The sequence below is a fragment of the Buceros rhinoceros genome, unplaced genomic scaffold (assembly GCF_000710305.1).
Source record: "Buceros rhinoceros silvestris isolate BGI_N320 unplaced genomic scaffold, ASM71030v1 scaffold1856, whole genome shotgun sequence".
Lineage (NCBI taxonomy): Eukaryota > Metazoa > Chordata > Aves > Bucerotiformes > Bucerotidae > Buceros > Buceros rhinoceros.
Genome location: NW_010415582.1, coordinates 12,701 through 24,600, shown reverse-complemented (window position 1 = coordinate 24,600; position 11,900 = coordinate 12,701). Strand labels below are relative to the sequence as shown.

Below are 11,900 nucleotides of genomic sequence, written 5' to 3'. Positions count from 1 at the left end.
CTTTCCCTAACTATGTTATGAAAATCTTTTAACATCACGTTATCTGGTAGAGCCCTAGACCCATGAAAATCCTTTAATTTTTGCTATTTAAAGGTGGGAAACTAGCTTTTGCGAGGGATAGAAATGGGGGAGAAGCAGCTAAACCAATGTCTCGGGGCTCATTTCGCTACCAAGGATTTAGATTCCTGTTGTAGCAGTTCCCAGCCATGCCATCTGTTGCCCAGTGCAGTGTTCTGCGCTCCCTTGCCAGCACTCCACAGATGCAAGTCTAGAGCTTGGGCATTGTGTTCTGGAGTCCAGAACTGCCTATTGCAAAGAAGATGCTCTTCTGAGCTCAGTGTTGCACGTTGCAGTCTGGAAGGGAGCACACTCCCAAAACTGAGAGCTAGTGTTCCTCTGACATACCGTGCTGTAAGATTGCTCCCACGAGCCCAGTCCTGCCCAAAGCCCACCCAGTCTGACTGGTGGGCGATGCACAGCACAGGCTTTAGCTGCGTGGAAGCAAACTTGGTGTTCCTTCACAAATAAGGCTTGCTTTTTTCCTCTTGAGCTCTGGCTCTGCTTTTTCTTCCTGACATGCCTCGTGCTCTGTCAGAAGTTAAACACAGTGTTTGGAAAGGTGTAGAAGCCACAAGCCAGCACTAAATCAAAACTACTCTTAGCTTAGTTTTATCAACCTGTCAGTCAGCTTATGCGTCACGTTAGTCAGGGCTGTTGTTATGGAACCTCTGCTGGAGGAGGGATTGTGTCTCTCTCAAGGTGTCCATAGCTTTCAGTGGTTCTCCTGCAACACTGAAGATAAGTTGGAAAGTGACCCTTGTTCCCTAGGTTATACAAAGCAGGTTTATGACAGGATGTTGTCTGGCTTCACTGTGGCTTATGTAGTGGGAACCCAAAAGAGCAAGTGGTGCATTTGACATTATTTTTCTCTAAGAAAAGCTTCATTGTTTTTGTTGCAAGTATTGAAGCATTTCTTCATTAGCTGTTAGCCCTCCTCTTCCTGATGCGTAGTACTGTATTTTGCACTGGTATGAACTTGGAAAACCTTATCTGCAAATATGTGCAACCTTTTATAAAGCTGCTTTTTGCAGTGGTTGACTTCTGTGAGGGAGTGCAGGCGAACTTAAGCACAATGTGTTGCACTTCCATATCTGATAAAAAAATTATGAGTGCTTGGAGGGAAAACCAGTCAGTATGTAGCAGTATTTTCTAACTGGCAACTCGTGTTCATTGGCTCTAAGTAGCATCTCTGTGTGCTGTCAACATATCTTGGACTCTTTGCCTCTCTTTTTGTCACAAAAAGCACCAGGAGTCTGTATTTGTTCTCCTGCTGCACCTATAAAACCTGACTCGCAAACCAGAGTTGACAGCTCTTCCATCTGTGGTGACCTCTGCTTGTTCCCATGACTATCTGCTGCGTTCCTCAGGCGCTGATGTAATCTGTCCAATAAACGCAGGTTTGCCTGGGGCCTTAGCTTACGCGGTTTGTGACTGAAACACATGCATTTGCTATGAGACCCATTTAGTATGACTTCCCATTTCCCTTGTACGTTGTGACTGAGCCACGAATGACAGAGGATGCTGCTTTGTTAAAATACTTGTGCTGCTGTTCAACAAGACACAGCAGTTCCTAGAGCCGTGATTATTTCAAAGTCACTTGGCTCAGCTGAAGGCACAGATACAGATTTTCTAGGAGACGATGTCCAGTGTTGTGGCCCTTCTGGCAGGAGCGAGGTGACAGTATACAGCTGGCTGTATGCAGCTAGAGGAAGGCACTATATTGCAGAGTGTGTGCATATAAATTTAGTGTAAAAGTTATCTCACTGAGCTGCCCTTTAAAAGTGAATTCACCCCAGCCTAGGAGTTGTCCAGCACGTAGACTAGCCAGGCTGGCACTCCTCAGAGCACCCAGTGTGCTGTGGGACAAACCCTCCTAGTCTAGGATGACCCGAGTCCTAGTTTTGACCGCTTGCCTACCTTGCAGACAAGCATCAAAAGAAACTGTCTCATTTTAATGATTTTCTGATTGGCTTTTGTGTTCTCTTGATAGCTGCCATTAACCTAGCAAAGCTGAAGCTTTTCAGACATTACTATGTTATGGTAAGTAAACCACCTGTATGTGTGAACACAGAGCACTTGGAAGCCATTCAAACCTTTTGATGGATTGCTTGTTGAAAGCTATTATAGCTGGTGGATGTGGTGGAGGTGTTCCTAGCTCTGTGGCAGTGCTGTGCTTTGGCATCTTGGTCAACTGGCTTGCAATCGTCAAAGCTACTTCCCTCCTCTTGCTAGTGGCTGCATCCTTCTGTCTATTTCTAAATTGGTTCCAGCTATTTGTAATGCTTACTGATTTCCTCTGGAGACAGCTTGAGCTGCCAGTTGAATTGATGGGCTTGAATAACGTACTGAAAACTTGCTAAAAATTAAACTTGGGACCAAATGGTGCCTTGAGATGCATGTGCGCAGTTTCTGATTAAGTCAGTGGGACATGAGTGTACCTCCCGAGAGAGCACAGGCCGCTTAATGATTTCCAGCGGCCTCATTTCAGGCTCTTAAAAGTGGTAAGAGTAATAAATTACAATTGTGATTCTTCAAGTTCTACAAAATCCTAATACTTGAAGCATTTCCTGCTGTAACTTCAATATGTTAGCAATAGCTTGAGTCATTTGGACGTTCCATGAGCAGTAGAGCCCTGAGCCTCTATCTTCCACGTTTATCGAGGAGCATAAAAAGGCTAGTCTGACATAATGAGTTGTCTGGGAATTGCTTGAGCCATTTCTCTGGAAAAAGAGGTTCTATAAGGATGGTGCTATTGTTCTCATCGTGCTTTCTCCTTTTCCTTCCCAGATCGTGTGTTACATTTACTTCACACGGATCATTGCAATTCTCATAAAGATTGCTGTTCCGTTCCAGTGGAAGTGGCTGTACCAGGTATTTTCCAACAGAGGAAAACACATCCATTCCTTGATATTTTTTCTTTTGCCTATTATTCTTTAAAAATAACTGCACCAAACCCCCCCCCATAAATTGTTCCTCATGTTGTACTAGAACATCTCAAAGCACAGCATTGCACCCTGTCTCCCACTGATGTGCCTAAGGTGGCAGGAATTTTTAGTTTTATGTTTGTCCAGCAAGGCTGCTGGATTATACATGAGATGTCTGAAGGTAATTGCATTATTGATTTTTAGTCTTTCAATTTAAAAATATCTGAAGGAAATTAATCAAGAACATACAAAGGAGAAAAAAACTAGTCAGGTTTGCCCTGTGTAATTGAAGCCCCAGGGAGCTGGTGAAATAGGCTTTCGCTCTTCCATCTACAGGCTTTATTTGCCTAGTGACTTTTAAATACTTGGTTTCTTAACATATAATCCAAGGAACTGTACAGGGAGTCTTTGGAATACATTAACTGTTGAAAATACCAAACAATGTAGGAATGATTTTTTTTTTTTTCCCTCCCCTCATTTAAAAGCCAAGTCTTGCCGTGGTTATTTAAAAGTGCTGGAGTGACGGCTAGAACTGTAGCTGTGTTTAAAGAGGCAGGGAAAGCTGGAAGAACAAAGGGCTTGGCAACCTGTAGCCTGGGATCAATGATAACAGGACAGGAATTGCTTTGTTTCTGCCATGGCGTGGGCTTCTTGGCCGTTAAACCTTGAACCTTATGAATGAGGAGAAATGTTTCATGACCATGAAGGGGTTACAGGACTGAAATTCAATCTTGTGTTTTTACTTGCAGCTGCTGGATGAAATGGCCACACTTGTGTTCTTTGTCCTCACTGGGTACAAGTTCCGTCCAGCGTCAGACAACCCTTATCTACAGCTTTCTCAAGATGATGAGGATGACCTGGAGATGGAAGCTGTGTAAGAAACCCTCACCTCTTTTTTTACCTCTTCACTCGAAGTCATATTTAAAAACAGTTTATCTTTTAAATCCTTCTTTGAAGAAGATTAAAATCAGTTCCCTCATTTAAAGATGAGGTATTTAATTGGAGTGTGTTAAACTAACAAAGATTTGTGATAGGCACAGAAGCCTCTGAGCGGGGTGTTGCAATAGTGTGGAATAAGCCGGTAAAGCTTTCCATGCGGTAAGATGATGCCCACGAAAATATCAAGTAAACAAGCTTCTGTGTTTGGTCTATGTTGCTAAATGCCAACCAGGCTTACAGAATGTTATTAATGCTTTGTATTTAAAAAAAACCCAAACAAACCACGAACAAAACCGAACTACCAGTCTATTGCATCTAAACGAGCGTGGTGTAAGGCCCTTTCTACCTTGACGTTCAGCCTGTAGCTTTGCAGAAATTTATCGGAAGTTACACTGAGCTGAGGAGATGGATTTTTATCAATACTTTTCCCTGTTCTGTTCCTTGCTGCTAAGCCCCGAGGCACCACAAATGCAGTAGGACCTGAGTGATTCTGGAGAAATTATAAAACAGGGCTCAGCCTAAGTCCCTGTCATTTTCTTAGCAGTGGGTTTCTGAGGACTTAAACTGAGTGGCATTTCTGAATCTCTAATGGGAACTGCCCTAAGAAGTTCAGCATGCTCCAAGTGTTGAATACAGCTATAATTGCCACAGACTCTGATGCCTTAATAGGAGCAGAGCTAAGCCAATCTTTTTAGGAGTTACACATTTCAGGCATAATTGCAATTCATGTAGGCTTAGAAGCCTGCTCCTAAGAGTTTTTTCCAGTTTGGCAAATCTCCTTTACCTGATGATGGGTAAAGCAAATCAATGCCCCAGTTTTTATTCTGGGGGCAAAACAAGTCGGAATGTGTTTATCCTTGTAGTTAGCTCAAAGAGATGGTTCTTATTGGGAAACTGCTACAAGGAGGTTTGAAATGTCTGCTGATGTCATGCAAGGAGTTAAATTTCTCAGGAGTATCTCTAGTAACAAAGATTTTCTTGCTTAGCTGTTTCTGCCTTGGCCCATAGATTCTGTTGTTGCAAGTCGAATCCAGCAAGAGGGTAGTGACCTTAAAATCATTGTCACTTAAAGGTGTTTAAATGGTTTATGTAAGAAACTGATTTCAGTTTGGAGGCTGGTAAATAAACACATGCATCAGGAAGGTGCTGTCTGAACTGGAAGGTGCGGCAGAATTTGTGATTGCACAGAAAGGTGGTTTTGTCGTTTCTTGCTTAGAGTGCATTTCAACTCTACGTGCTTAATGAGTTTTTACTCAGGGTTTTTTGAGGACTAATAATATGGCACTTTTCATATGCTGTGTTTTCAGTAAACTGGAGAAGCTGCTAAATTTAGGAGAATTGCCAGAAATTATTAGTTCATTAAACTTTCTCCAGTGTAGGTGATTTATGTCTCACTATAGTGAGACAGACATTACTAGGAACTCGAGGATCGGAATTCCTTGAGAGCCTTTTCCTAGTAAGGCATTTTGCTCTTTGCCTTGGGAGTTTCCGTTGCTGTGCCTTGCGGGTTGGTCTCCTTTGCCTTGCTTGGGTTTTCTCATCTGAATTCACCAGAAGTTTTACTCCATTTGGGCACTTGGCAGCATACAATCTGCAAGTGTCTTGTTCTCCCTTCCCCAGCTGCACCAGAGAGGTTTGGTTTGCACGTATTTGAGAAGCGCAGGGTATACGAGTTCTGGGACAGGTGAAGAGCTGCAATGAAAGTATATTACATTTCTTGTTGACTTGGTCTTGCTGGTCTGGTTTTTTCTTTTATAAATATTAAATGTTTTTTCTATTGGGGAAAAATATCAATGTTTACTTGAGCAAGTGACTAAGTGCCTGACACCATCCTGACTAACCGTTGCCTGAGTGTGTTTTGTCTTTCATGATGTATATGCTCACTTGTCTTCAGAGGCTATGGCAGAAGGTAAAAGCTTGAAAACTTCAAACTTGGTAGTGTTCTGCCATGTGTTATTGCCAGGTTTTATGGCTGTTTTCCTCTCCCGGAGGGTTTTTGTTAAAATCAGGCTCTTTAGAACATTTGCTGCAGAAGCATTTGGTTTCTTCAGTCTCAACATTTCTATGAGCCAAGGGAAGAGGAGGGGAGAGCCGTGAGGTCATCAAGCCTGTTTTCCAGGCTTGCTTGTCTTCCAGCAAAAAATAGGCCGTTTTAAGTGCAGCTCTCTAGCTTGTGTCTGTTTTCATGCAGTGCAAACTACACAAAGCTCAGTCTGGCAGTAAGTGTAAATATTGTGAAGGACAGTGTGGAAATCTGCAAAGTTTCAAGAAAAACCCCAAGACTAGGTTCTGTGACAGCAGTGACATAAGGCACAAATCTTCCCTCTGTAAATCCTCATGACTCTCAAAGATAAGGCACAAATCTTCCCTCTGTAAATCCTCGTGACTCTCAAAATATAAATCAAGATCAGCAAAGGGAACTTGTTAAGTCTTTTCAACTGACACACCTCTGTTTTGGGAGAAAGCATTCACAAATGTCACAGGGCTTTCTCTTCAGTTACACCAGGCTCAACAGAAGTTCTCCTGGTGGAGAGGAGAATATGACTAAACTTGAACTAAGGACCAGACTGTTCTTTTTCAAGGAGGGTCAATAGCCATTCATCATCAACAAAGTGGCTTTCTGTGTATTCAGTGCTAGGCAGCCTCTTGAGCCCGTTCTGTCAGTATGTGGGCTTGTCGCTGACAGTTTGTTAGATTAAAGCACTCTGTTTGAAAAGGTGCAGCCGCAGTGGGCAGAAAGCGTTGTCAGCCTTCCAGTCCTAGTGCTGTTTCTGGGGCACGAGCACAAATATAAACAGTGCGGTGGGTGAGGTGGGGGTGAGGAAGGGGAAAGGAAGCCAGTTTGGGTTTTCTTTTTTTACTCTTGCAGTAAGTTACCAGCTCAGTAAGTTTGCTTTCAATGTTAGGTACCACAGTGCTCTTCTACAGATCTTGATAGAGAATGATGTTCATACGTGCACGTGGGGTTAAGAATTCCTCCACTGGAGGAGAAATTGCAGGGAAAGCCATTAATGGCTTTGTTCTCACTTTGGTAAATCCATCTTACAGAGTGCACAGAGACGGACTTTTGTTTTTCTTTAACACCCAAAACAACCTCAACAGAGTGAACTGTTGTGGTAACACTGTTGTGGTATCTTTGCTTACGCCTTGGGATCTGGAGTTTCTCACTGTATCATGAGGCAACCTATTCTGTGGGGAGACTTGGAGTCCAGGTTTGTCGTATTTCTCTGCTTTCTCTGAGGTTGTGTTTCATGGCAGACTGATTCATGATGCTCTTTATTAGAAGTGATTTTCTTCACCTAACCCATCTTTCCTGTGTAGAGATCAGCTGTTTGGCTCAATGGCTGAGCAGTTTTCACTCCGGTTTGCAATAGCCTGGCTGCTGCCAGTATCACAGTGTTTCTTGTTGGCCTATAAAAAAAACCCAGGAGGAAAGACAGCTGAGATCCATCACTGTGGAGGGCTGAAGATGCTTCTGAATGTTTGATGCCTTGGATACAATACGGGGGGGGAAAAAAACCCAGGGAATTATTAAGTTTCTGCAGCATGTACTGCTGCGCAATGGAGTGTTAAAAAAAACCCAGGAGGAAAGACAGCTGAGATCCATCACTGTGGAGGGCTGAAGATGCTTCTGAATGTTTGATGCCTTGGATACAATACGGGGGGGGGGGGGAAAAACCCAGGGAATTATTAAGTTTCTGCAGCATGTACTGCTGCGCAATGGAGTGTTCAGGGAACTCCTTGTGTGCCTCGTTTGTGATGGGTATCCCTCAGACAACCGCAGAGGTTCTCTCTAGGGAGAGATGGTTTAGTGAGAAGGATTTGTTGCATTTTAACTACTGCTAATTTGTAGGCTAGAAATGCAGTTCAGCAAACTGCAGGTGAGGGAGGTTTGCTGGCAGTATTCAGGTCACAGCTGAAGTCCTGAGGCTGCTCGGAAGACTAGAATGAGAATTGCAGTGTGCTTGGTCTTAGTGCTGATACCCTTATTTTACTGGGCACTGAAAGGTGATGGCTGAACTGATTTTGAGGGAGAGGAATTGCCTATTGTGCATGAATAATCTGAGAGAAGAGGAAACTCTAGAGCATACACCATACGCTTGTCATGAGGCAAGAGCCATGCTCATCAGATGGTCTTTAATGCTCACTGTTGAGGAACCACCCCAAAGTTTCTCCCAGTTCTTTGGTGTCATTGAGGGGGGTGAGGACAGCAGTAAATGCCCTTTCTGGTAACAATGACATGACTTGACCTGGCTGCAATTTCACTATGTAGCTGTCCTCTCCTTCATGAGTGTGGGAAGTGGATTGTTCCTTATAGCCTCGACTTCACTTCTGTCATCGTCTCGGTGCGCAGTGGGTTTGTAGTTCTGTTAGCACAGTGTGGGGAATCTAGGCTGTGTGCCAGGTGGGATCTTTCTAGCTGAGAGTCAAGCGCTAGGACTACTGTGGTGTCATGTATGTGTAAAACACCTATTTATAGATCCCAGCGTGTGTGCCGTTGTGTTGCTATGTTAGTTCCTCGGTTTGGTTTGTAGACCATTGTCATCTTCAGCTCCTCCCTGAAGAATTGATGCTTAGCCCCTTATTCCCTAATTGCAAAGTGTATTATTTCTGCAGAGTAAACTCTAGCTGTCTTGCTTGTTGTGCTGTATTTTTCAGACTATTACTTTGATTTGTCAGAATCTTTCAGCATTCTAGTCCCATTCTCAAATATGTAGCTCTCAGTGTCTTCTGCAGATTTAATAAGCAAGTTCTCTATTCCATTACCCAGGCAATTACTGAAAATACTGAACAGGAGTGAACTCAGGACAGACCTCTCTGGAACCACACTCAATGTTCTTTCTTTTTTGATGGAAGACCTCTAAGTACATCTCAACCCATGCTTTTCCAATTAGTTCTGCATCTACTTTGCTTTTGTCTAGCTCATGTTTCCCCAGTTTTTTTTCCTATGTGACTGTTGGAAAACCTCTCTCAACAGTGAGAACTCATGAGATTGGTATGTCCTCTGTGCTGATAAGCTTGATGTGGTCTCTTCCAGGCAAATGTTTACTGTTTATGATATCCTCTTTTTTCCTTTAAGAAACCTGCTTTCTTTCCCCCCTTTTTTTTATTTCAATAGGAAATAAAGTTGCTGTTTGATCTGTACTCTGACCCCTTCCCTATTAACACAAGCTTATCTAGGCCCACTCTGAAGTGTCTGAACCACTGATGATCCCATCACAGCCTTGACACCACTAAAGTCACTGCACACATCACTTTGAGTAAAATATTTTTACAGTACATGAACAGAAGCCAGTGTCTAATGTGGAACTAAGAGTATTGTCAGAAGAGTGTGCCTGAAGGTTACCTTTTCTCTTGGGTGATCCTGTGAGTTAGCTGGTCTCATCCCATAAAGTATTTGTCCATGGTAAACAGCAGGTGAAAGCACACAAGGACTGACAGCGGCATCTTTGAACAGGGCAGTTTTACGTATGCTTCCAGACATCCCTTGTGAATGCAGTGAGCTATAGGTGCTCTTACTTTCCGTATCCAAAATAACCTTTGTAGTACATTTCTGAGGAAAATACCTGTGTGGAATGAGAATCATATTGTACAAAAGAATAAAACAAATGTCCTACTTTGTTTAGCAACAGAGAAAGCTACTGGGCTGAAGAGCTTTTTGGTTAGCTGGGGTGCTTCTGAGAGAAGCGTGCTGATCTGGCTGGATAAACAGTTGGGGCTGCCTAATGCTTGAATGGTATTATGAGGTTTTACAGTTTGGTGGTCAGATTGCTGTGACAAACCCAGCCTTGGATGGTTTAAAAAGGGTGACCTCTCTCTTCTCTTTTGTGAGTGTTTGTTGAGTAATTTTGCTATTGACAGGAGCTGGTGTGCATTAAGCCAATGAGGTTCATTTTGGGGCACTGTCGACTGCGTGTGCATTTCTGTGGTACATTGTACCTGTTAAAAGTATTATAAATGCAGAAGAAAGTCTTTAACGCACAGAATTAAGGGTGTTCAGCTGTATAGCAAAATGGTTTTGTTTTTTTTAAACAAGCTGCTCAAACTTCAGCAAATAAAAGACTTGTTTAACCACCTCTGCTGTCTTTTTCCAAGTACGAGAAAATATTTGCTCATTTAGTTTAATGTTAGATGGGCAGGGCCTTGAGGCTCTCCAGGACAGGGGCCTTGCTCCCAGTGCCCATCAGTGTTGGGTCCAAGATGGTACATCTAGGCACATCTTGTGCTAGGAACGGGAGAGACCGAACATGGAGACTGCTAGGCCTTGGTGAAGAGGCACTTGAGAAGGGTCCTTTGTGTGCAGAGAGACAAGCACGGGCTGTTGGTGAAATGGATGTTACAGTTTAAGTTCTGCTCTCTGATGTTCTTCTCTTCTCTTCCAGGGTGACGACTTCTGGAGTAATGGAGGGCATGAAGAAGGTCAAGAAAGTAGTGAACGGATCAGCAGAGCCGCAGGGCGAGTGGGAAAGCACGGCATGATGGACTGGACTAAGGCAGCACTTTCAGAGAAACTTTTAAAATTTATTAATATTACTCTCAGTGGAAAGGGAGCAACTAGCACTTCCCAACACTGAAACTGCGGAATGGGGTGTGTCTAAGGGAGCAAAGCAGCGCAGAAATACAACTATTCCTTGGAGCATAAGAAAATGGGATCTCTCGGTACCGGCAAGGAGCGTGAAGCCTTCCTAGGGATTTGGGGTAGCTTGTTCTTTTTTCCCCTTTCTGGATCGGTTAGGTGTTCTGAATGGTTTGCAGTTGCGTTCTTCAGAATGTGTAATACTAATGTGAGGAGAGACCTTTAGTGTGTATGTAAAGTATATATTTTATATAATGCACATATATATACACACATTTGCTATGTAACATATATGCTGGGAAATACAAAGTGTGTCAGAAGGTGGGAAAAGAAGATAAGAGATGTAAGTATCCTTTTTTCTTTTTAAAAATTCTCCTTGTGGCTCGGACAAAAGATTGCAAACCTAATGAACAGGAACAACTGCAGTTATGTGGGAGACTGAATGGGGTATTGGATCAGATGACTTCTGGCATGACTGGCATCAGTGGGGAAGGCTGTAAGTATCTTCTTGTTCCATGCAGGTGTCCACTTGAGCGTGTCAGGTTTTCCGGTGCGTTGCTATACAGGGAGCAGGAGACTGTGCTCCGTTAAAAGCACTAGCCCGTAGTGCAATAAGCACCAATGTAAGTTCTCCATCGTTGATGGAGTTGCTCTTGATTCATGCCAACCTGACAAGAAGTACCCAAGAGGTGTAAGACTGATGCTTGATTTTTAGGGATCTACCATGCTATCTTACATGTTTAACTTCAAGCTGTGACCCAGAGCACTTTGATCTGCTTTATAAAGTATTTTCAAGGTATGTCAAAAGACACTCCTTTCTGGCACAGTCTGAACAGTACCAGAATCTCCAGTGGAAATCTGTCTAGTAAATGTGCTGCGGCATCAGTCTCTGGTTTGCTATTACGCTGAGTTACTCGGTCTCTCTGAGTACTTGTACCTCTCTGGCTGTGTAGGATTAATGATGCTGCTGCTTGGGGTGAGCTGAACCAGCCAGAATGGTATTGCTGCCAAAACCAGGCAACCATAGCTCCCAGTCCTAAATGGTTTTTGTCAGGAATGAAGATTATGAGCAGAACCTCAGTGCAGGGGAATACTGAAGACTTTATTAGCAAACTTTCAGTGGAGTCTTCAGAGATGCTTCACAAATGCCCCGTGTGTTTTATCTGTAGTAGCTTAGCGTTGTTGGTAAGGCAAGCTGGTGCCCATAGCTGTAGTTGTAAGGCACAGCAAATGATTTTAATTAATTTGGGGGAGGGCAGAAGTGGCTCACTGATGTAATGAGGATAAGCTTTAAGAAAAATAAATTAAGTATATCTCACTGACCCACTGAAGCCTTAATATTCATGTAGAGGCATGGACATACAGTGCTGTCAAGCAAAGTGCTCTGTCAGGGTGACAGG

The 11,900-nt window shown here is 43.2% G+C and overlaps 1 protein-coding gene across 1 annotated transcript in view; it reads left to right on the top strand.

The window, feature by feature from the left end:
- GPR107 (G protein-coupled receptor 107) overlaps nt 1-10,927 on the top strand; it is a gene marked incomplete at its 5' end in the record, with an annotated part of 29,643 nt that extends 18,716 nt beyond the window's left edge. Inside the window, 4 exons of the mRNA XM_010137450.1 lie at nt 2,051-2,100; nt 2,848-2,931; nt 3,734-3,858; nt 10,307-10,927. Of these exons, the coding sequence (XP_010135752.1) occupies nt 2,051-2,100; nt 2,848-2,931; nt 3,734-3,858; nt 10,307-10,403 (356 nt within the window). The remainder of the gene's footprint in view (nt 1-2,050; nt 2,101-2,847; nt 2,932-3,733; nt 3,859-10,306) is intronic.
- Nucleotides 10,928-11,900: the final 973 nt, after the last annotated feature.